We start from the raw sequence: 23170 nt of genomic DNA on the forward strand, positions 1-23170 counted from the left end.
TTGACAGATTTCAGTGCTGAATAAGGTTAACACTACCCCGTTTATTTGAAAATGGTTAATATTTGACAGAAATGTAAAAAAGTAATCAAATCAAATGCAATATGTATAGCGATCTGTATAACAACTATGCTGTAGGGATTTGGGGGGTAGTCCTACTATGATATTAGACTACATTAAAAGATAATGAATTTCAAACCTGAACCAAACATATTTTTTAATTCAAAGATCAAAGTCTGTCATTAGTCTTTAGTCTGCCAAAAAAAAAAAAAAACATTAAAATCATGAACTCATATGTCATTGTGAAAAAAAAATGTGTTACTGTTGTAACAGTGTGTAGGCTAAACCAGACCTTTCAGGCTATAGCCTAACGGTAATAAGCCTTATGGCAAAATTATTATTACAACTAAATTGTCGGTCATTAAATAGGAAAACTAAATAATTTTGTAGATGATTTGCTTTGTGTAGGCCTAACCCGACATCAGACATTATAAGGCCCGAACGAAGTTTTTTTTTGCACACAGTGACGCGACCAATCAATCACTCCTTTAATGCTGCGTTCACACCAGACGCGAATAGCGCGTCAAATTCGCGCCTACCGCGTCTAGTTATAGCCTACGCGTGAACACTTTGAATCCATTCGCGCGTCAAGAGCAAATGACGCGCGTAAAAAAACTAAAGTTTAGACTGGCTGCTTGCACATTCACTGTCCTCGCGGCTGCGGCTGCTGCAATTGGAAGGGGCTGGCTGCAGGACGACTCAACTTCCACGGACAGTTTTTAATATTTTATATCAAGATTTTGCTTTAGTATAATTTTCGGGACAATTAAGGCCGGTTTCGGGACAACAGCTTAGATTTGGGGACTGTCCCGAATTTTTCGGGACTTCTGGTCACCCTAGGGAGGAAAAATCTGAGGGGGCACGTGCCCCCTCACTTTGAATGGGCATGACGCCACTGCGTGAAACCACAGAACTCTATATAACACCGGATACAATAGAGATAAATGCCTGACGAGAGAGAATGAGAAGGTCATGTTCGGGTTATGGAGAGACATGGCACAGCTTCACCATCGGAAATTACTCTCTTGTACGGTGAAGGAAAGCTCATGTGTGAAAGGATTATACAGGTGAAACTAGAATAAAAAATGTTTTGAATATCGTGGAAAAGTTCATTTATTCCAGTAATTCAACTTAAAAGCTAAAACTAATATATTATATAGACTCATTACATGCAAAGTGAGATATTTCAAGCCTTTATTTGTTATAATTGTGATGATTATGGTTTACAGATATGAAAAACTTTTCACAATATTCTGATTTTGAATTTGGGGTTTTCAAAAGCTTTAAGCCATAATCATCACAATTATAACAAATAAAGGCTTGAAATATCTCACTTTGCATGTAATGAGTCTATATATTAGTTTTTAACTAATAACTTAAAAACTTTTACGTAGGAGTCTTCGCTTAAGAGTGATTCGGGACCGATCTGAGAGCAACTCTGAGTAAGGAAAAGACACAAACGTTCATCTTAGTGAGGAGGCGGGGCTGACCCCGTTGCTATGTGTGACACAATCTTTTGAAGACTGTGATTGGTTGGTTGTCCAAGAAGGAAAAAAAGAGTCATTTTAAGTATAGGGTCTATTCTAAGTAAGCCTTTACTTTGAAATTTTTCCTATTTCACCGTTCTCACACACACACACACAGATTATATATGTGTATATAAATCCTTTTTTTTATTTACCATGCTGTTAATTTCCTATAAGGTATTTGATTGGCTTAGAATGATAAACCTTGTTCCACTCTTTCCAATTACACTGATTGCTGTCTATTTAAGTGGTGGTTTGAATGTTGGTTTTAATGTAATAAACATGGAATCAAAACCAAGATGGATGAGAAAGCCAGACTGGACAGAGGAACAGTGTTTACTGTGAGCCCAGTTAGTGGACGAACACAAGGCCATCCTTAAAGAAACATTCGGGCCGGGTGTCGATCTATAGCGTCTCATTAACTCACTGTCATCCATTGCAACACATTTCTTCTCCCTCTTCATCTTTCTGCCATCTCTCCTCTGCTGAAGAAACTCTTAAGCCTCTTAAAAGTCCTCGTCCGTACTCCTAACAACTTTGACCTTAAGACCTCTTTTAAGGGGTAAGATGCTTTCTGAATTACTTTTTTCTTTACTAGGATTTTTTCTTTTAATTTTAAGAGTAAACGCCCAAATTTTAAAGAATTTTCTTAGAATTTTGTCACTAGGAGCGACTCTTTGCATTAAGATTGTTTATGAAAACGGGCCCGGGTTTGCGTCTCTGCACAGACTTCAGAAGATCAGCGTTGGAAACAATGGGATGGTTCATTTTAATAGCATTTAGTTTTGTAAACGAGGCAGTGTCTAATGGAGAGTTTGCAGAGAAACTCTAGTTGACAGATGAAGCCGCGAGTGTATTGGATCTGACAGACAAAACATCAGTAAATTATTTCATAATGCTTTCTCAGGTTTTATATCGATACTGTAATGTTTTCAAACAGTGAGTGAGCGTTGATACGGTGTCCTATGCAATGACGTTAGCCAATCATATGGCTGTTTACTGACAAGCCTAATAATTGATCATTTCAGAATGGATGTTCAGAAGTGTGTGTGTGCAAAAAAATGTATTAACATTACAAGGAACATATTAAAAGAATAGACTAATCCAGTCATGACCCTTTTAAAACGAAACCACTGCCTATAGTCATAATAAACTTGCTGCTGCAAAGCTATAGTCAAAAATATTGGTAGACATTTTGAAATACTATTCCTTTTGTCATATTTGCTGTTTCTAGTGTTTTATAAAGCATTATGCAATTGCTACACTATACAGGCGATTCTTTGCATAATGCATTTATACACTAGCAAATATGACAAAAGGAATAGTATTTCAAAATGTCTACCAATATTTTGATTATAGCTTTTGAAATACTTTTGTCATATTTGCTGTTGCTAGTGTTTTATAAAAGAAATACGCAATTGTAGCCGTACAGGCGATTCTTTGCATTTCGTGCCTAACAACCTCAGCTATTGAAAACTACATGTTTTCTCATGGCTTATCGCTTTTTTACAGTCTAGAACAGAACAAATGAGTTTAACATTGAGTGAGAACATGGTGATGGGTCCACAATTAGAGAAATGAAGTGATAAATGCCCTTAATTCCCTAAATGAAATAAATGCACTGAGATCCATGTTTAATTAGGTGCTGAAATTGTATTTTGGCAGAACAAACTGCACGTAAAACAGTCTAGTATTATCATGAGACAAATCAATAATAACCTCATAGGGAAAGTTATTTGTGCTTTCAACATGAAATTCTATTTGTGAAAGGCATTTTATTTTTTTATAAATCAGATGTAAATTTATGTTGTCACATTTTCCTGCTTAAAAAACATTTCTGTTCATTACATCAACAAAAAAAATCTATTTTGTATCTTTACATTAACAATTTAATTAATGTTCTATTTATTAAAACCAAGTAAAAATCTCATCAAGTTAGTGTTTTAAGCATTTTTACATTTATTCCAAGTAAATTTGACATATTCCAAAATAATAACTAAAGGCAGTAATAATTGAAACAATACTGATCCAAAACAAATAAATAAATATATTTTGGATCACCAAGACGTACCTTTAGTTTCACCCCACAGGTTCCAGTTTGATTTTGATATTTAAGTGTCTGAGTTGTTTACTTCTTAATGAATCAGTCTTCCCATTAATTATTTTGTTCATTCAGACCGATTCACGAACAAGCATGAAATCAGGAGGCGTGATTTATCGTACAAACCAATCATAACCAATTATATCATTATTTCCTCATCCACTTATTCCTCCAAGGAAATACATGGTTTGTTTAATCGCCGACGGCGTCGTGAATCTTCAGATGATATGAATAGCTTTCATCCACAGCCTTTCAATGCATCAATTCTTTTAGGATTTGTGTGCAATCACAGTGCAATCACATACACAATAATAAATGCATTCAGAGTAATCACTAATGTAAATCTAATTAAAAATGTAATGTGGCTGAATATAATAGATGTTAATCCACATGCTAATAGCTTTAGATGTGTCTGTTTGGGGGATTAGAAATGTGTTCATTCTCTCCCTATAGACAGATGCATACAAATTAAAAGACGTGCTTGTGCATAATTCCTCATCTGAAGGTCGTCTAGCTGATACAGTAAATCTTCTTTCAATAAATAGATGCGATTTTCAACAGGTTGCACATTTACTTGAAACATTTATATATAAAGCATTATTAAAATATTTGTAATGCATTAATTATGTCTTGAATTGGACCTCATAATGCATTGTATGAATAATTATAATCAGGGCTTGATTTGCACACCATCCACTGTGGCTAGTGTTTTTCCAAAGGTACGAACCACTTGGCATTTTCATGCCGCTCTATGATTTTTATAATGCATTATACATAAAGGCTTCAAGTAAAGTGCGACCACACATTATATCGGCCGAGCGCTGTGTGTGGAAAGCACTCTGGTCAGTCACATGTAAATCAGATTGTTCGTCATTCTGTTCTTGGTTGAAAGCAGGACTCTTGGCTCAGATTAAAAGACTAGACTTTACTTTCTTTTTGAACTAGTACGTCAGGCTTGACTTCAGATCCTTAAAGCACATTAGCTATTTCTCTCTTTCTTTTCTTCCTGTCTCAGTACGAGACCCTCACGTGGAACAGTGAATACACAGATGCAGATGGACATTTTTCCATTGGCATGGAAATAATAACCATACAGTCACAGTAACACAAGCCTGGTTTGCTGCCAGGCGGGTCGTACGCATGGAAACGAGGAAATAGCAGCACTTCTTAACAAGAACTGGAAATTTCCACAGACTTGGTAAAAAATTCCTGATGGCCCTTTTTTCCCCGCTTATATTCCATTCCATTTTTTTTCTTCTGGATTTAAAATTTTCTGAATTCCTTTTTGTGTTTTATTCATTATAATGTTTATAATTCCATTTTAATGAATAAATTCAAATTTAGTCATTAAAAAGCATGTCTAATTAATTGAGATCATGAAACATATACAATTTAACAACAATTTAATAAAAGTTTAACAAAAACAAAAATTGTAGGGCCCTATGAAATCGGAAAAAAAAATCCCAAATTTAAAAAAAAAAAATTAAATGATGAATAATGTCTTAAGTATTTGTAATAATTAAAAGCAGCTCTATTTTTTTTATCTCTTCTGACCAAAGCTATCAATTTTTTTCCCCTCTTTTTCAAAGAAATGCTACAATAGATTTTTTTTCGTTTGCTATAATTTGGGTCAAATGGGAACATCATGCAATTAACAAATAGCTATATAAGAAAATTAAGGATAATACAAGAAAAAAATTCTAAAGTGCATTCAGGTGGTGCATTTTTAAATACACATTCTCTGCATAAAAATGTGTCTATTTACATTAAAAACAGTGCAGTCCGGTAAAGTGTGTTCAACAGTCATTGGAGTTTGACAAGGAAGGCATGATGGTTGTTCTTCACCTTTCAAAGTTATGTGCACGAGTTAGATCATACTTCTGAAATACCCGTTTATAGAAATACTGATATTTTGCATGATAACAAAAGGCATATCACTTTTGGAAAAGTTAGCAAGCTCAAAGTGTCCAGCGTAACAGGATTGAAGTATATTCAGTGTCTGTGCAACACTCTCAGAACGGGGTAGAAAATAGCACCAGCTTGTCTAACACACACACACACACACACACACCAGAAACGAATGCTGCCATGGCAACGGTGAGATACTCCAGAGACCCAACCGAATGAAATAAGCAGTGAATGTGCTGGTGGTCACATGACCACGTCAGACAGATGTCACAGTATTATTATTATTGATGGAATCAATAAAAGGCTGCAAAGTAAACAGTGAATCTTTTGGTCTTATGTAAAATGGTGCAAAATGGGTCACTTGATCAATTTACAACATTATTGATGGCGATACAGAGTTGAGCCGTGACGAGAAATGATCAAATAACACACATGTGGATGTTGTTACCTGTGGCTACGGTACACATTGAGGAGGAGGATGAGAAGAGCAAGGGAATAACAGGCCACATACGGGCCACCGAAGAGCCGGGTCAGGCCTCGGGTCCTGTGCTCCCATCTGGCAACCTGAAACATCAACACACACACACACACACACACACACACACCTGCTTTAATGAGGTTCTGAGACCCATTCTTTATTATCAAGGGAGATTTGAGGGCAAATATAATATCTGAGACCACCACAAATCTAGCTGTCATCTAATGGTGAAAGAAACGTTTACAACTAATAAATGTCCCATTATAGTGAGAAAGACTAGAACCGAATATAATATTAAAAGAAAGCCCTATGATGCTATTATAAAGACTCATAATGTTGTTTTAGAGTCTCCTACAACAGGTTTACATGCATCCGAGGTCAAAAAACACTTTAATTTTCTCATAATACACATTGCAGCATCAGCTCTTTTCTCTCAGTGTCTGAAACGGGTCAATCAAGGATTCAGTCTCTCTAAGCCCCGCCCCTCTGAGAGCTGCTCTGCTCTGATTGGTCAGACGGCACAAAGAGAAAAGTTCTAAAGTGTATTCAGGTGGTGCATTTTTAAATACATCAGTTTAAACTTTATCTGCATAAAAATGTCTAATTGTCAGACGGTCCAGTCTGCTGTGATTGGCTTTGCTCTGATTGGTCAGACGGCCCAGTCTGCTGTGATTGGCTTTGCTCTGATTGGTCAGACGGCCCAGTCTGCTGTGATTGGCTTTGCTCTGATTGGTCAGACGGCCCAGTCTGCTGTGATTGGCTTTGCTCTGATTGGTCAGACGGCCCAGTCTGCTGTGATTGGCTTTGCTCTGATTGGTCAGACGGCCCAGTCTGCTGTGATTGGCTTTGCTCTGATTGGTCAGACGGCCCAGTCTGCTGTGATTGGCTTTGCTCTGATTGGTCACTTTGCTCTGATTGGTCAGAGGGTCCAGTCTGCTGTGATTGACTTTGCTCTGATTGGTCACTTTGCTCTGATTGGTCAGACGGCCCAGTCTGCTGTGATTGGCTTTGCTCTGATTGGTCACTTTGCTCTGATTGGTCAGAGGGTCCAGTCTGCTGTGATTGGCTTTGCTCTGATTGGTCAGACGGCCCAGTCTGCTGTGATTGACTTTGCTCTGATTGGTCAGACGGCCCAGTCTGCTGTGATTGGCTTTGCTCTGATTGGTCAGACGGCCCAGTCTGCTGTGATTGGCTTTGCTCTGATTGGTTACTTTGCTCTGATTGGTCACTTTGCTCTGATTGGTCAGACGGCCCAGTCTGCTGTGATTAGCTTTGCTCTGATTGGTCACTTTGCTCTGATTGGTCAGACGGCCCAGTCTGCTGTGATTGGCTTTGCTCTGATTGGTCACTTTGCTCTGATTGGTCAGACGGCCCAGTCTGCTGTGATTGGCTTTGCTCTGATTGGTCACTTTGCTCTAATTGGTCAGACGGCCATTAATAATCGACCACTTACAGTGTGTGTCGGAAACCAAACGCTCATTATCATATGTGAATCTCAGCTCTTGACACACAGTGATACGAACAGTAACGATGGCGTGGGTTTTACCGTATCGATCTCATCAAAGTGGATTTGCTTTGTCAGCAGAAAACAGCGTCTTCTCGACACGAACAACACGAACCGAACTCTCCCAGTCTCAGATACACTACAGTGTTTGAGGGCGGAGCTAAGAGACGCTGCTCAGCCAATCAACACCAGATACTGTAATTATGCAAATGTGTTACAAACACACGCAGGTTCGGCTGGAAGTGAGACTGAATTACTGACGACTCGTTTCAGGCGGTTCAGAATCACTTCTTTCTTTTAGGAGACAATAACTCCATTTATCTTTGATCTTTGAAACTTTGCAGACCTTTTACATTCACAACCAGTTATATTACACTACATGAAAGGCTATTTCCGAAAACAGCATAACAGGGGCACTTTAAAATAAGTGTCAGAGTGTTACAATTACAATTAAAACATTAACCCTACTTGAAGTCTAAAGTATTCTGTATTAGATAATTAAAATATAACAGTATCATTGCTTTGATATTTCAGTGGGTGAGACAAAACAGTCTTTACCTTAAATTATTGCATCACAGTTTCGCTCATGGGATGCTTTTTTAACATTATTGAATGAGGTCACTTTTCATTATTATCCAGTCCAATTCAACCATTTTAAATATGGTTATTTTTAAAATTGCACACGCACACCACGCAGGCACGCACACACACACTATATATAAAATCATGCAGTCACCATTAATGTTATAATACAGAAATATACTATATTTATTTAATAATATAAAATATGTATATTTTTGATGCATATATGGTAGATTTCATAACAAAACCCAAAGTTAAATATAACTTTATAGGTTATCTTGTTTAATTACTGCTAAATATATTTACAATCGTTTGCATATTTTATAAAGAATTGATGTCAAGCATATTCAGCAATTCAGATCAAGTCTCGTCATCATATTCTTTTATGGATCTCTCTCACAATAATTGAAGCGACCTGTCCTCACACAACCTGAGTTTATGTTCCCTTTCCAACATGCATAATGTACAAACAACAGCCCGTTTCCAGCTTTTCTCTCTTTCTTTCAGGATCCTCTCCAAACACACGCTGAGGTTTGGTTTGCAATCGCTCTCCTGACTGTATGGATATTCATAGTCCGTGCCTGTATTCTGGGCTCTTATCTGAATTAGAGCTGCTGAAACACATAATTAATGAGCAGAGAGTCTCTCTTCAGCGATTCCCAGTTCAGCCCGGGTCACGGCACCAGCGATTACAGCTGATAAAGTGATTAAGAGTTTCGGGCAGCTCTAATGAACAACTTCTGAGAGGTCGATGAGAAGCCAGATGGTGCTTATGACCTGAAACAGTTTTACTGGCAGATATAGTAACACACACTTGTTTTGCTTTGCAAATCCTGTAGGTCAATCCAGGTGACCGAGCCTGCTAATTGGGAAAAATAAAACTTTTGACTATTGCATGCTCTCGAATAGCAACGGCTAATGCAGAGACTCGTATTTCACAAGATGGGAATAAATGAGGCAGAACGTGGAGTAAAACAGCAATTTGTTCGAGGTGTTTTGCCAAATAAATGAAACCACCAGCTGTAAATCAGCTCAGAAACTTAACTTTATTTTAACCTAAACGTTTTCCATTTTACATGACCATGAATGTCAAGAAACCTCAAAATCTCTTTAATTAATCGTGAACATCAACATTTATTCCATGAAGCATTCTCAGTTTAAATAATCAACTGGATATTGATGTGAATTTATTTTATGTTGGACAGTAAAAGCTAAGATATCAAATATTATTAAGAAATTAATCATCAACCAACCAGATTTATTATTTAATTTAATCTTTATTATAATTTAAGGAGTTTTACTTAATCCATGAATTAGATGTGAATTTCAAACATAATTCAATCTGAAATTATAGGCTGTTGTAACATCACTGTTTAAAAATGTATATATACATGCACTACCAGTCAAAATTTGTAATAATTATGATTTTTTTTAAATGTTTTTGAAAGTCTCATCTGCTCACCAAGGCTGCTTTTATTTGATCAAAAATACAGTAAAACAGAAATATTATTGCAATTTAAAGAACTGTTTTCTATGTGAATGCATTGTAAAATGTCAATCCAGTGATATAATTGTCAGCATCATTACTCAGTCTTCACATGATCCTTCCTACCTGTCAAAAACAAACAAATATAATTCTATAGTGTGATTTATATATATTTAGCCTACTTGACTGGGACTCAAACATCAAACTAAATTGCAACTATTGTCCAACGCCTGGGCAAAAGCTTTGGGAAACGCTATGGAAACTGGAACCAGGACAGGATTACTTTGGACCGGTCGTTCTGTCCTATAATGAAAGTGGAGATTTTGGCACACAGACTTTCCAGAAACATTTGCACAATTTGTTCGTTTCATAATCTCAATCAAGGGTTGTCGAGTAACCAAGTGCACTACATCAAAATTATTTGATTACTACTTCTGAAGAAGTTATGGATGGCTAATATGCATTGTTCAATGGACTGAACGTCCTGTATATGGAAATCAAAGCCAGTGGCAGATGATGATATTAATATGATGATAAAGCATCATTAGGATTCAATTTTAAGCAGTTGGACAGAAATCCATCCAGCGGTGTGTGTGTGTGTGTGTTAGTAGAGTCCAGTCCTCATTAGAAGTGTATTATGCACGCCGGCGCTCAAACAGAACAGAACAGAACATGCAGCGATGGCGTAAATGTCAGGACGCCACCAGGATTATAAAAGTGTTTCTTTGGTCTGCAGCGGGACACTTTTGACCCAATAAACATGAACGTGCTGCTACAGATGTGTGTAGTCATTACAATAGCAAAATCAGTTTTTAATCACTTTCAGTTTTCAGGCACAAAGACAAAGTTACACATATGAATAATTATAGAAAGGTGTGATAATTATATTTTGCGTACATGCAGTATTGATGTACGGCCTAAGATAAAATGGACACCCTTCATTTAAATATTTTAAAACTTGCATAAGGATTTTGTAAGCATATTGTGTAGTTGTGCTTGGAGTCAATAGTTTTATTTGTGATAATAACGCAATGAAACATGACAAATTGTGCCAACCTAATATGTGTACTTGAGCTGGATATAAATGACCAATTATTTGGATTACACTGTTTTGAGAAAAACAATCTAACTAATACTAACTTTAACTAAACAAAATAATAACTTAAAATGATGCATTTTTGTCAGTCATACATAGGTAAGATTTCTGTCAAAAAAATAAAAAAAATAATCATGGCTGTTTATAATTAACTATTTGGATATATTAGATTTTTATTTAAATACTTAGGCTATATTTTCAAAATGCATTATTAAAATTGCTTATATGTACATTGTGAAAACAATTACATACACTCTAAACAATGCTGGGTTGTTTTAACCCAAATTTGGGTCACATATGGACAAACCCAAATGTTGGGTTAAAAATGTAATTAAAAATTTTAACCCAACTTTTTAATTACATTTTTAACCCAACATTTGGGTTTGTCCATATTTGACCCAAATTTGGGTTGAAACAACCCAGCATTTTTTAGAGTGTATATTCAGTTAAGAAGTGTGCTTTATTTTTAGATTTCATGCTAATTTTAGTTACATTTTTGGTTATTTTATCATGTGCTTTTGTCATTTTTATTAGTTTAACAAAATGTGTGTGCTATTTACGGTGAATTCATTTTGATTTCAGTTTCAGTTGTAATGTTTCTGTTCAGCTAGTGTTGTCGCGATACTGGATTTTCCAACTTCGATATGATAACCTTGAAAAATATTCTGTACCATTTTCGATACCATAGGGGCAAACGCCTCGGTGACGACTGTAACCTCGGTTCCCTGAAGAGGGAAGGAGACTTTGCGTCGAGATGACGCTGTGGGAACGCTCTGCGTGATTGCGTTGTGAAGCACTTGTGAAATCAGTCCAACAATTGCCAGACACGACTCCTCCGGTCGAAATTCGGGCTACAATCGCCTACGTTGGCGAAATTTGTTTGACATTTCTAATCGTAAACACAGCCACGTTGAAGCCTGCAGTCATGTTTTTCACTGAACTCTGCTTATTGTTTTTCGAGAATGTTGCGCTCCTGTTTGTCATTGTGCACGAAACTTCACGCCAATAAATCATCAGAAATATTGCTGACTTGTGCGTCTAAAGCGCCCTCTTTATGTTCGTCCTAATGCCTGTTAGGTGTCCGTGGATTTGCCTATATTTGGCGTTGAAAATGGAAACGTCTTTAGACATGGAAAATCGATTTTACAATCGATTCACTGTAAAAAATGAGTCAAGGGTCTTGTAATTTTCATTAAAAAAATGTGATAATTAAAAATATTCTGTATATTTTATTAAGAAAATTGTGGTTCAGTGTTGTATAGAAAATATTGAGAACATTTCACTAATAAAACCAAGAGATACATTTTCCAATTTTTTTTAAGGAAACACAATTTTGAGGCTTGAATTGAGGAACCGATTAAGCTGATAAATTTAGGGAAAAAGGGCTACCAATTTATTTGAAGAGAATTAACTCAATTATGCGGTTTTATTTAGAGACACCATTGTTAGTTCCCAGCATGCTTTGCACATGGCTGGTAATGGAGAGGAAATATTGAAATTAAAGGTGCTATATGTATTTTTTAGCGGCCTCTATCTGTGATGTTTCAGATTGCAACCAATTTTTACAAGAGCGATCACTCATGGTACCGGCCACACTGAGACTTTCAACACACGGAGAAAGCGTCACACAACATGCTGGAAACTCATGTAAACTCCCACTGCAACGTTACAATAATAGGCTACTTTTATCAGCTTGACGTTGAACTAATGCTTCATGCTCGTACCATGATAACGTTACATTTGTGGTGTTATCTAGCATAAGGCATTTCACTAACTATTCATGTATCTTTCACAATCAGCAATGTCAACATAGGTGAATGTATAACATGATAACGAAAACGGTTAGTGAACTAGACTGAACAATTTCAGTGTAACAGTAAGATCGTAGGAAGCAACATTACTGTACTGAACATTATAAACAATATGATAGTAGTGGGATGAGTGACGTTAGACAGTAGATCTAGTACATAAAATAAAAGTTACATCCTAAAGCACCTACTTTTTGTTATCCTGAAACAGTCTTTTGTATTCATTTCATGTCTCATATGTTGTAGTTTACCTTGCTATTTCATTACAGTTTACCATTATTTATTTCAGCATATCTGAAAACTTGTAATTTATCACAATAAAAATAGCGGAGGTCTCTCCATAATTCAAACGCTCTGCCGATGTTGATCCGTGTTTTCGTCCTAAGTCGATCCGATTCACGTTTGGCCTGACTGGCTTCAGCAGATACATTTTTGTTTTGTTTTCTATATTAATGTGGAGTTTGTGTTGGAGTGTGTGTTGTGCTGGAGTGTGTGTTGTGCTGGAGTGTGGAGTGTGTGTTGTGCTGGAGTGTGGAGTGTGTGTTGTGCTGGAGTGTGTGTTGTGCTGGAGTGTGGAGTGTGTGTTGTGCTGGAGTGTGGAGTGTGTGTTGTGCTGGAGTGTGGAGTGTGTGTTGTGCTGGAGTTTGTGTTGGAGTGTGTGTTGTGCTGGAGGCAGGTCGTGTTTGGGTGTTATCAGACTCCATGTCGTCGCATAGACTGTATATAAGGAGAGAGTCTCGGGAGCGCGCGTGCACGTCACATCCGATGGATTTCGCAGTAAATCCGACCCGGAGACTTCACATAGAAATAGGAATACTGGCCTTCAGAGGTAATAGCAAAACTCGACAAGTGGATCATTGTAATGTGTGATTACAACCCCTTCACACACAGGCAATAAAAAAAAAGATTCATTTTAGATTCCATATAGCACCTTTAAGTGTTATTTTATGTGTTTTTGAGTAAAGGGAAACATCTGTTAATGTTTAATGTTCAGTTATGTTTGATTTGAAAGAGTTTCTATTATGTTGAAGTTTTGATCGTTACCATTGTGCAGAAGAGTAGGGCTTATAGTTGTGAATAATTGATACGCTGAAGCATGTTGCTTTGTTCGTTGAGCAAAAACTTTATTATAATGCTAGTGCAGTAACAAGTTTGGTTATGTGCTGGTCTAGCGGCATACAGTCTTTTAATAATGCAATATATCTCAAATTAAAATATAAACAGGTTATTTCCATTCACTCTTATTCAGACACTTTTGAGCGTCAACTTAAAATAAAAAAGCACATTTCACTACAAATATTAAATTCATTGTACCATAGACTAAATAATTAAGGGGATTTTACATGATTTATTCCGGTAGATTCCATGAAAGAAATCAAGCCTTAACAACTCAAAAATATTATGTGTAATATTGTTACCATCATTTTTCTAATTAAATAGCAGTAACATTTTTTTACAGTGACACTTATATCTCAAAAGTCGATCAGGATTTGTGAGGTGTTAACCATTTGTTTGATTGGAAACATTTTCAATTTATATGTAATTCAATTACATAAATCTTAAATTTAGGCCTAAATATGTGGGTCGTAACTTATTCCTCTTACCACAAGATCTCAAAAGACGATGGTGAGTTTAACACACGTCGCCTGAGATGAATGTGAAAAGATCTCAATCAGTATAAACACACACACACACACACACACACACACACACACACAATCTGAAAGGTGAAACGTCATAAACGGTGGCGTTTTGAATCTCTCTTGAACTCAATCCTCTAGTGACGCACACAACATCCAGCCTGCAGTCTGTAATTACACTGACAATATCCGTAATTAAAGTCTCGTTACGAGACCATGCTTGCGATGACTCATAGCTACATTTCCCAGTCTCAAACCAACAAAGATTCACAAGTCTATTAGAAGCTTTGTTAATTAAATCGTTGTGCGGCTTCGGAGAATGACAAGCCCCCCACGCTGAAACACAAAAATATGAACTAAACCACTTAGGATCCAATTAAGATTTACTAAAAATGGAAACTGAATACCAACAGTGCACGTCAAGTAGCTGACAAAATGCTTTAGCGTCCATATGTGGAATAAAGACAATCTGCGGATGCAATGACAAAACTTTTACTTTACTGTGTTTTAGAAGAAAGCATCTATTACAGACGCTCACAAGAGTGGCTCATTCGGCTTAGAGATTATCAAGGGAGAACCCGGTATTATTAAAAGTAATTGAAGCGGGTAAAATGGGTCTGTGAGGGGTTTCTGTCTGTATTACATCTGTGAAAAGTAGCTTTTCTCAAGTGTCTGTATCTGTGGCAATCTGACATCAAGGTAAAGTACGTACTTGATGACCCGTGCATTGGCATCACGATTGCATCAAATGTCAATGTAACCTGGGTTTTGTTCATACTCTGGAAAACAGATCAGCACTTGAACAAAACACACATTTATGGGAGATTTCTGCAGCAAATGTTCAGTCTCTCTCTCCCTGTAATGTTCTGGTCATCATGAATATAAAAGAGATGTCTAAGAGGAAAGGATTTTACCATTTGAGAGATGCACACAAACACGACTTTCTTGGTAAACATGCTAATGGATTTTTTGGACACTTCAGTCACACTTTGAAATGTATTAATGTAATTGTATTAGATACAAAATAGCACAAAAAATAATAATAATCCTGAAATCAAATAAACATAAACTGAAATAAAACTTATTTTATTTCAGCTAGTCGCCAAAAGCAACACTTCTCATTTTTATTTCGCTTAACTAGATTTAATAAAATAACAAAAAAATTATATATTGACTATATTTATATATTTTAGGAAGCTAAGAATTACAAAAAACACAACAAAATTATTCAAACAAAAAATCGAATGAAATTTTATTCAAAAATAACAAATAAATGTCTTTCAGAACGAATTTCAACATTGAAAAAACATGTACAGGTGAAACTCGAAAAATTAGAAAATTGTGCAAAAGTTCATTTATTTCAGTAATTCAACTTAAAAGGTGAAACTAATATATTATATAGTCTCATTACATGCAAAGTGAGATATTTCAAGCCTTTATTTGTTATAATTGAGATGATTATGGCTTACATCTTATGAAAACCCCACATTCAAAATTAGAATATTGTGAAAAGGTTTTCATATCTGTAAGCCATAATCATCAAAATTATAACAAATAAAGGCTTGAAATATCTCACTTTGCATGTAATGAGTCTATATAATATATTAGTTTCACTTTTAAGTTGAATTACTGAAATAAATGAACTTTTGCACGATTTTCTAATTTTTCGAGTTTCACCTGTATTATCATTAAAAAAATTCCTTACATGAAACATTTTACTTACAAATGTGAATCTTAATGACTGAATAAATAAATAAGTAAATGACTGACTGAAAAAATAAATTGATAATTCACTGAATAAATAAATAAATGATTGACTGACGAAATAGAATAAATAAATCAGTCAATAAATTACTGAATAAATAGATAACTAATTAAATGACTAAATGATTGAATACATAAATGTTACTTGCTTTGATTTATTATTTAATATTTATTGGATTATTGGATATTTTGCAAATATATTCATACATATATTTCAAATATATTCATATGTTTTTCACTCTTTTTCTTTTCTTTTCTTTTTTATATTCATATATTTTTAAGTGTATTTGTGAACCGCTCTTCACCCATCCATCCATCGGTCCATTTATCCTCTTTTCTCTGTTCCAGATCAGATTGTGAAGGCAGGAGCGAGTGGTGTTTCAGGCCCATCAGGAGGGCATCTCCTCGTCTCCAGAGTTTGATAAAAACCCTTATGTAACATAATCCTGCTGTCTAATTGGGCCCAAAGCCTCTCCATCATCTTCCCTGCTGCTCTTTCCATCAGAGACGCCTGTGAAGCCTTTAGCATTCGCTTTACAACATTCCTGTAAGGGAACGCAGCAAACACTACAAAATACTGCATTAATATCCCGCTGAGAGCGTCGTTTGATGGAAAACACATCAGCGAAAGCACACTGGATGCTGAACGGTGCCTTTCAAGGGCTTTACACGACGTAATATGCAAAACAAGAGTTAAAAAACATGACAATGCATGAAATATTAGAACCACATCGTTTATTAATCAATAGTTAACCATTTTTCATAGAGAATATTATACTGGTGTTATGCCTAAATTCACTGAAGAATCATTACTTTCAGGAAAAATTGCCAAAAAATATTGATTTATGTTTTTTTATTTAATAGTACAGATCTTTAATATCGGCCAGTTATCAGTTTTCATCCATTACGTGATGTAAGAAATATTTTTATTATTGTGCATCCCTCTTCTTAATGCATATGTGATCAGCAATTATAATTAGATACATAGATGCATAAATAAAACATACATTTTCATTATTTAAACGTAATGATGACACTTTACAATAAGCTCTCATAAGTCAATGGATTAAAGGGGTCATATAATGCCATTTTTGTACAAGCTAATTTGATTCTTTAGGGTCTAAATTAAAAGTTTGTAATATACTTTAATTAAAATTCTCATTAGTATTGTAAGAAAACACTTATTTTACCTGGTCAAAAACAGCTCTGTTTTCAGCACGCCGTTTCAGTGCATATGACTTTAAATGATAATGAGCTTTGCTGACTCCGCCCCTCTGTTCTGTGCGTACACCAGAGCTCTGGCGTACACCGTTTGTAACACAATAACACAATAACCATAACGCGTTGTTCATTATAAACGTGGGATTATGAGTTATATTGAGAACGTCATACATAGAAAACATGCCGTAATGTACCCTGAGTGTAAACCTTAGACGCGTTCATTGTGAAGCGTGCAGCTAGCGATTTGCAAAGATATAAATTATAAAGTTTTTAAATATTAAATAAATATTAATATAAAGTTTAATAAAACGTTACACTCACTTCAGTTCTTCTGGAGGTTTAGCAGGAACACGAATATCTGGTACCGATCCTTTATTCATGAGCAGCTTCTTAGCAAAACCAGCTTTATACTGACCCTCATTTATAAGCAGTCTGGTGTGAAATGATTCGCGCAAACATGAGAGCATTGACGTTGCTCGTGGGGAATATTCCGTTCGAAAACAAACTCAGCCACTGCGTCTTCAGCGGTTCGGGTTTAGGAACATTAAAATGACTGTGTTCGTTATTACACCCAAGAACAGAACACAACAATCGCTTAGACGCCATTCTGCTAATAGACAGTGCTCCAGCGTATCAACAATGACCGCGCCGGTCCGGTCCGCGCAGACTATGATTGACAGCTCTCACGAGCGAGGGCGGGTCTGTGTTGAAACCCTTCTGTCAATCAACAATCGTGGGAGGGGCTTCCGATCTAGTGACGTCACAGGCTCGAACAGCTCGATTTGAGACAGGGGAAAACATATAAGGAGATTAAAACAAAAACACTGGATGGATTTTTATCATTATATGATGGTTGTGTACAAGCACTGCCAACACACATTTCACTACAATCAACTTGTAAAATGTACCATTATATGACCCCTTTAACCATTTGAGCAATAGATTTGTCACAGTATTTATTAATCTTTGTTAATGTTATAATATTCAACAGTGCATTGTTAGTTCATGTTAGCTCAGGTGCATTCATATTATTAACAGAGGCAACTTTTGATTTTAATAACATATTAGTAAATGTTGAAATGAACTTTAACTAAGATTAATAAATGCTATAAAAGTATTTTTTCATAGCTAGTTTATGCTAACTAATGTAGTTGACTAATGTTAATAATGTAACTTTAGTGTTACCAATGTAATATATGATATATGTTTTAATAACTTAGGCCGGGTTATACCCAAGGCCGTAACCAGGGTTTGAAAATTAGTGAGGTCCATGGTTAGGCCATTGGACCCACATTTCCCCATGGACATTAAGCTGTGACCCTTTTTTTAATGGAATTTGCCATATATATATATATATATATATATACACTCACCGGCCACTTTATTAGGTACACCTGTCCAACTGCTCGTTAACACTTAATTTCTAAGCAGCCAATCACATGGCGGCAACTCAGTGCATTTAGGCATGTAGACATGGTCAAGACAATCTCCTGCAGTTCAAACCGAGCATCAGTATGGGGAAGAAAGTTGATTTGAGTGACTTTGAACGTGGCATGATTGTTGGTACCAGAAGGGCTGGTCTGAGTATTTCAGAAACTGCTAATCTACTGGGATTTTCACGCACAACCATCTCTAGGGTTTACAGAGAATGGTCCGAAAAAGAAAAAACATCCAGTGAGCGGCAGTTCTGTGGGCGGAAATGCCTTGTTGATGCCAGAGGTCAGAGGAGAATGGCCAGACTGGTTCGAGCTGATAGAAGGGCAACAGAGACTGAAATAACCACTCGTTACAACCGAGGTATGCAGCAAAGCATTTGTGAAGCCACAACACGCACAACCTTGAGGCGGATGGGCTACAACAGCAGAAGACTCCACCGGGTACCACTCATCTCCACTACAAATAGGAAAAAGAGGCTACAATTTGCAAGAGCTCACCAAAATTGAACAGTTGAAGACTGGAAAAATGTTGCCTGGTCTGATGAGTCTCGATTTCTGTTGAGACATTCAGATGTTAGAGTCAGAATTTGGCGTAAACAGAATGAGAACATGGAACCATCATGCCTTGTTACCACTGTGCAGGCTGGTGGTGGTGGTGTAATGGTGTGGGGGATGTTTTCCTGGCACACTTTAGGCCCCTTAGTGCCAATTGGGCATCGTTTAAATGCCACGGCCTACCTGAGCATTGTTTCTGACCATGTCCATCCCTTTATGGCCACCATGTACCCATCCTCTGATGGCTACTTCCACCATGTCACAAAGCTCTAATCATTTCAAATTGGTTTCTTGAACATGACAATGAGTTCACTGTACTAAAATGGCCTCCACAGTCACCAGATCTCAACCCAATAGAGCATCTTTGGGATGTGGTGGAACGGGAGATTCGCATCATGGATGTGCAGCCGACAAATCTGCGGCAACTGTGTGATGCCATCATGTCAATATGGACCAAACTCCCTGAGGAATGCTTCCAGCACCTTGTTGAATCTATGCCACGAAGAATTGAGGCAGTTCTGAAGGCAAAAGGGGGTCCAACCCGTTACTAGCATGGGGTACCTAATAAAGTGGCCTGTGAGTGTATATATATATATGATTTCCATTACACGAGAGTAGATGTTAAAACTTCATGCTGATTTGTACTCGGCTTTCGCCAAGATAAGCAAAACTAAGACGTAGCTTTACAGTAAACTATGCTTCTCCATCCATTTACGCTTCTTTCCATAAGGTAGTGTGACTCCCCTTCTGTCCGGTGTTAACGGCAGCAGTGTACTTGGCGCGTTAGCGCACGCGACGGCTGCAACTACAGGACCAGCACGACAACCATCTGGATTGAACCGAGTAGGGGACATCTCTAGGGTCTTCAAGTGGGCACCTTCCGTCCTCAGTGTTTCGTCGACTAGCCCACGACACCTCAAGAGGGCTCGACAGTGACTCTGGCGTCCCAGAGTCACCCCCCTCCGTCCCCCACTCAACTCAGCCCAGCTTACTGACCTCTACATCCCTCCTGCTGCTGAGACCTAACCACAATATCACAATCTCTCCGCGACCCAACCATACGCGCCAACCCGTTGACTAAGGCTGTCGAGCCCCACTGGTGCGTTAATATGCAGTTTCAGTGGACAACGGTTCCGTATGGCATACCACCTACCGCAAAACACAATATCTACCCAACCACCCGTCATTCACGCAATATCCACAGGAACGTATACAAACAAACCAACAGACTCTTCAAGTTTTCAAGAACTCTACGAAACCGTAGCGTGGCGGCCTGTACACAGCCAGCTAGAATCTTTCCGTCTCAACCACAGCCAGTTGCTGCTCCTTTCTGCTGCTTCAGATAAGTTCTTTACTGTGCGACGCAACTCTTGGCCACTGAATCCGACGTCTCTGAGGAACCGGGTTGTAGAGTGTGCCACAAAACCTCGACAGCCCACTTCCACTGGATAAACCTGGACTCTCCATCCTCGCTGTTCTGCTTCAGTGGCCAGATGAGCATACCGCAGTTTCTTCCTCTCATATGCCTCATCTACCGCATCCTCCCATGGCACTGTTAACTATATCAGTTGAACAATGCGTGCTGATCCAGACCACAAAACAATATCTGGTCGTAGGTTAGTGGTGGCAATCTCAGGTGGAAAAATAAGCCGTTGGTCAAGATCAGCCAGCATCTTCCAGTCCCTAGCAGCTTCCAGTTGTCCTGGGCGAGAATTGGTGTTAACACCTTTTCTTGGTGGTTGCTCGCCTGGGCGGAGGAATATTGTCTTCTGCATGTAATGTTTTGCTAGAACAGGTGGCAACTTATTGGTCATGTTGCGCTTGCCTTCTAATGCTAAAGCCAAACATCGCAGTACTTGGTCATGGCGCAAAGTAAACCGACCTTGGCTAAGAGCCACCTTACATCCTGTCAAAATGTGCCTTAATGTGGCAGGTGATGAACACAAAGGACAAGAGGGATCCTCTCCTACCCAGAGGTTTAGGTTCTGCGGTGATGGGAGAACATCATATGTTGACCTAATAAGGAAACTGATCCTACTCTCTTCCATTGACCAAAGGTCTTGCCAGCCCATCTTACGTTGTTCCACACTCTCCCATCTCATCCACTCTCCCTGCTTGGCCTGTGAAATGGCCTTTATACACCTCATCCTCTCCTCCTGCTGTCGCACCTCGTTGACTACCAGCTTCCTCCTTTGAGCTGGGCCTGCCTTGTGCCATTTAGGAGGAGCTAAACTGAGCCCAAAACCCCCTCTTCCATGCTGTACCTGTCCCACGATATCCCTAATTTGAAGGGCAGCCTTTGCCTCTACTACAGATTTCTTTGCTGACCACTTTCTACCAGTTTTTAAAACAGGGGCTGCCTCCCTTACACATTTGTCGCGTGACTCTACTAAGGTCATTTCCAGTCTGACCTTGGCACACTTGAACTCCTCGGTTAAAGCAGAGACTGGCAGCTGCAATATTCCTTTACTATAAAGTCCTACTCTGCTGAGGTAGCGTGGAACTCCCAACCATTTCCTGATGTATGAACTTACCAACGCTTCCAGCTTCTCCACTGTTGTCAAAGAAACCTCGTACACGGTCAGTGGCCACAGCAACCTCGGCAGTAGACCAAACTGAAAGCACCAGAGTTTTAGTTTACCAGGTAGAGCACAGCTGTTTATGCTCTTCAACCCTTCCACTGCTTGTCGTCTAACTTCTCCCACCCGAACTGTGTCCTTTAGATCCCCATCGTACCATCTCCCAAGACTCTTCACTGGCTTCTCAGAAACTGTTGGTATTGCCTCACCATTAATGAAGAATGTTTTATCTACTACCTTTCCTTTAACTATCGAGATGCTCCTTGATTTAGAGGGCTTAAATTTCATTCGTGCCCATTCAATATTATCTGTTAAGTGATTATACCGAATTATACCGATTAGTGCAGGCTACTGTTGTAGTCATGGTTGTCATGTCATCCATGTATGCTCTGATTGGTGGTAGTCGCATCCCAGAAGCCAAGCGCTCTCCTCCTACTACCCATCTTGATGCCCTCATGATTACTTCCATCGCCATGGTAAAAGCCAGTGGAGAAATGGTGCATCCTGCCATTATTCCAACCTCTAGGCATTGCCATGCAGTGCTGAATTTTGGAGTTAAGAAACTGAATTGCAAATCTCCAAAATAGGCTTTCACTAAATTTGTTATTGACATTGGTACTCTGAAAAAATCAAATGCTGCCCAAAGAAGCTCATGTGGCACTGAACCATATGCATTAGCCAAATCCAGGAATGTCACATGGAGCTCCTTCCTCTCCTTTTTAGCTGACTGAATTCGTTGCCAGATAACATTGATGTGTTCTAAGCATCCTGAGAACCCTGGAATACCCGCTTTTTGAACTGAGGTGTCAATGAAGCCATTCTTTAACAGGTAGGTGGACAATCTCTGGGCAATAATGCTGAAGAAAATCTTACCCTCAACGTTTAATAGTGAAATAGGACGAAACTGACTGATGCTTGTAGCATCTTTTTCTTTAGGTATAAAGACTCCACCTGCTCTGCGCCATGCTCTAGGTACAACCTGTTTTTCCCATGCCACTTTTATCAATTTCCACAGAATTCGCAGAACTCCTGAAGCACTCTTGTACACTCTGTACGGAACTCCATTAGGCCCTGGAGATGATGAAGCCCTTGCCTTTCTCACAGCCTGCTCTACCTCTTTCCACTTAGGTGCACAGACCTCCATTTGGTATTCTGGTGGGTTGATAGGTGGTATGTCTGATGGAATTGACATAGGCTCATGCCTTTTTGCATCTGTATGCGTGTCCTCCAAATATCTCTCTAGCTCAATCCTAGATGTTTTTAAAGTGCCATTCTTCTCACTGGTGAATAACTTCTTTACGAATTTGAATGGGTCTTTATAGAAATTAGCCCTCGCACGTTCCTTCTTTTTGTAGCGTTTCTGTAGGCGCTCAGCTCTGCGTAATGTTGCCAGCTTATCTTTTATGGCCCTTTGTAAGAGATTGAGTCC

The 23170-nt window shown here is 38.1% G+C and overlaps 1 protein-coding gene across 1 annotated transcript in view; it reads right to left on the reverse strand.

The window, feature by feature from the left end:
- The window catches only part of pemt (phosphatidylethanolamine N-methyltransferase), a 109687-nt gene that overhangs the window by 59324 nt on the left and 27193 nt on the right, over window positions 1-23170 (reverse strand). Inside the window, exon 3 of the mRNA XM_056236108.1 lies at window positions 6041-6156. Coding sequence (XP_056092083.1) covers window positions 6041-6156 — 116 coding nt within the window. The remainder of the gene's footprint in view (window positions 1-6040; window positions 6157-23170) is intronic.

Source organism: Rhinichthys klamathensis, unplaced genomic scaffold, assembly GCF_029890125.1.
Source record: "Rhinichthys klamathensis goyatoka isolate OS25496 unplaced genomic scaffold, OSU_Roscu_1.1 h1tg000438l_1, whole genome shotgun sequence".
Taxonomy (NCBI): Eukaryota; Metazoa; Chordata; class Actinopteri; order Cypriniformes; family Leuciscidae; genus Rhinichthys; species Rhinichthys klamathensis.